Source organism: Onychomys torridus, unplaced genomic scaffold (genome assembly GCF_903995425.1).
Source record: "Onychomys torridus unplaced genomic scaffold, mOncTor1.1, whole genome shotgun sequence".
In the NCBI taxonomy this organism is placed as follows: Eukaryota; Metazoa; Chordata; class Mammalia; order Rodentia; family Cricetidae; genus Onychomys; species Onychomys torridus.
The window spans coordinates 1893-4813 of record NW_023411464.1 but is presented as its reverse complement, the minus strand read 5'-3'; the positions used below and the strand labels follow the sequence as shown (position 1 = coordinate 4813).

General features: G+C 57.8%; 1 protein-coding gene across 1 annotated transcript; it reads right to left on the bottom strand.

The window, feature by feature from the left end:
* Window positions 1-326: 326 nt before the first annotated feature.
* LOC118575155 (double homeobox protein 4-like) lies at window positions 327-1346 on the bottom strand. Its single transcript, XM_036175825.1, has 2 exons — window positions 1105-1346; window positions 327-1047 (listed from the first exon to the last, which is right to left on the bottom strand). The coding sequence occupies exons 1-2, from the start codon at window positions 1344-1346 to the stop codon at window positions 327-329; spliced, it is 963 nt and encodes a 320-aa protein (XP_036031718.1).
* Window positions 1347-2921: the final 1575 nt, after the last annotated feature.

Below are 2921 nucleotides of genomic sequence, written 5' to 3'. Positions count from 1 at the left end.
GGGATGTGTGCGGTGTCGGGTCTTCAGAGCCGAGTCTTGAAGGGTCAAGGGGTTTGGGGAAGTTACAGTGTGCTGAGGAGCAGAGCTTATGGCAGAGTGGAGGCTCTGGCGTGGCGGTGATTGTGTAACACACACTCTTTCCCTCTACTGACTGCCATGGAGGCCTGCGAAGGCCTTTTTGGGCTTGGGTGCTGCCCGCTCCTCCTGCCAGGCTCTCAGCCGTGGCCTCCCCCTGGGGAACACAGGGAGTCAGTAGGTGCTTGGTGAACACAGGTCAAGTGATGAGAGGCATGGGGCATGAGGATGAAGCCTGGCTGTGTTGAGTTTCAGAGCAGATCCAGCAGCAGGGTCTGGTATTCTTGTTGGTCCAGGGGCAAGTCAAGGGTTGGATCAATGTCCTCCCACGGGACGTGGGGATCCAGAGTGTCCTGGTCCTCCTGTTCAGCCTGGAGTTCCGTCAGCAGCTGGTCAAGCATGAGCTCGACATCGTCCACCGTGAAGGTGTTGCCTGCCACCGGGTTGGGTTCCGGGTGGCCTTGGTGGCATGGTCCAGAGGGCTGTGCCGCTGCTGCAGGTGGGGACGCCGGGAAGGAGGCTGTTGGGGAGGGCGGACTCAGAGTCTGGACGCCCACGACTAGTGCAGCGGCCGGTGGCAACAGGCTGTCTTGGGCATGCTGCTCCGTCTCCCAGCCGCATGGTGCTCCTTCCGGTTCCCCAGTGGGCCCAGGTGAAGGCTGTGGGCTCCGAGGCGGTGGAGGCAGAGGCAGCGACAGCTGGGGCGGTGGAGGCGGCGGCCCCAATGCCAGCGAGTCTTGACCTCCAGCTGTGCCCCTGCCACCACCAGGGTGGCGTGCTCTCGGGTTCTGACACCAGATGTGGATTGTGTCCTCAGGCAAACCGGTCTCTTGGGCGAGCTTCACCCTGGCATCATATGTCGGGCGTGGGTCCTTTTCAAAGGCTCGGAGCAAGATGGTCTGCTGTGCAGGGCTGAGTCGAGTGCGAAGCCTGGTGCGTCCCTCCTCGGGCCTTCTTCTTCCACCTCGTGCCCTGGCACCGGGCTCTTGGCGTCGCTGCGGGGAACCTAGCCCGCTTGGACCCGCCGACCCCTCGGGGCCTGGGCGCTCATCCCTTGTGCGATTGCGGCGGTTCTGAAACCACACGCGGATGCGGGACTCAGGCAGCCCCATTTCGCTGGCCAGGTCCTGCCTGGCCCTGAAGCTCGGGTAAGGGTTCCTGGCGAAAGCTGTCAGCAGCGCCTCCTGCTGCCAGGCGTCCCAAACAGTCCTTTTGCGCCGGGATGCCAGGGCCCCAGTGCTGTCCCCCAGATTGCTGCTTGGATCTTCCATCCGGCCTGGGAAGCCTCAAAGGACTCCTGCCACTGGCGAGTCTAAGCAGGACCGCTCAGCAGGAAGGCGCCAGCCTGGAATGAGTGCCTCCAGGAGTGGTCCCAGGGCTTTATAGCCTGGCTGGCGGCCCCGCCCACTAACCTGCTGCCTGGGGCCTGGCGCCTGGGGCAGCCTGGGATTGGAGCGCAGCCCAGGGTGGGGAACCAGGCTGGGGCCGTGGGTGGGGAGGGGAGCCGCAGCCCGCTTGCTTGCCAGGAGGTCAGCCGGGATGTCCACGGGTGCAGAGCACGCCACCTCCGCCAAAGGGACCCTGAAGGGGACCTCAAGAGTCCAGGGAGGTTGGAGAACCTCTCCATGGAAGACACAGGCACTTCTCGCCTGAGCACTCCCACTCCAAGGGCACTCCTGCCTATCCATTTTGGGAAAACCCACCCTAAAGCAGATTAACCCCACCCTAAGGCTGCTTGGCCTGAAACCGGTGGCCTTCCTAAGACCTGCTAATCAGCATGCTCTCCAAGGTCCTAGAGAAGGTTTGCAGCAGCTAATCCGCTAATCCGCTAATCCCATGGGACTGCCTCACAGGCCCTCAAAGCCGCACGGAAGCCATGTTGATTGCCACTCGTAGGGCTTTAGATATACTCCGTGGAGAAGGGTCCCTGCTAATGTGTCCACCCCCTACGTTGACCTCCACAGAAACAAGCACCTCCTCCGTCTGGCTCCAGGATTTCCTATCCTTTCCCTGGCTTTCTGAGTCTGGCTAGGATTGGAGGATGAGGGGATCTCACAGACAATGAACCTATCCTTGGAGCAAAATTCCACAGTAAAGAGGAATTCGAGAAGCACTCAGAGAGGCCCCTGCAAACAGGCACATACTCAGACTCAAGGTCAGAGAGAGGGTGGAGAGAGACTGGGGTGGTCCAGGGCCGAGAAGGGAAAATCCCAACGGAGGAAGTTAGATGCACCCAGGGGAACACAGACAATACATAATCCCACAACAACAAATACCAAAGAAGGGAAACACACAACAATACCACCCAAAATAACAGGAATTAACAGTCACTGATCATTACTATCCATTAATATCAGAAAACTCAATTTGCCTAAAGAAAGGTACAGGCTCACCCAATAGATACCAAAACAGAATCCACCCTTCTGCTGCACACAAGAAACACACTTCAACCTGAGGGCACACATTCCCTAAAAGTCAAGGGTGGCTCAAGTCTTTCCAGTCAAATGGCCTTAAGAAGCAAGCAAGCTGGTGGAGCTATCCTAACATCTAACCAAGAGACTTCAAACTAAAATGAATCCAAAGAGACTGAGGAGAGGGGACATGGCATATTCGTCAGAGGGAGAGTCGGATTGCTAAGGGGTTGTTTTCCAAAAGCTACAGGAATGGCCTCAAGTTTGCAGGCATATGGATGGATCTAGAAAAAAGCGTCCCGAGTGAGGTAAGCTAGAGTCAGAAAGACAAACGTGGTATGGACTCACTCCTAGGAGGTTACTAGATGTAAAATATCGATGACTAGCCTGCTACTCACAACTCCAGGGAGGCTACCAAGAAAAGAGGACCCAAAG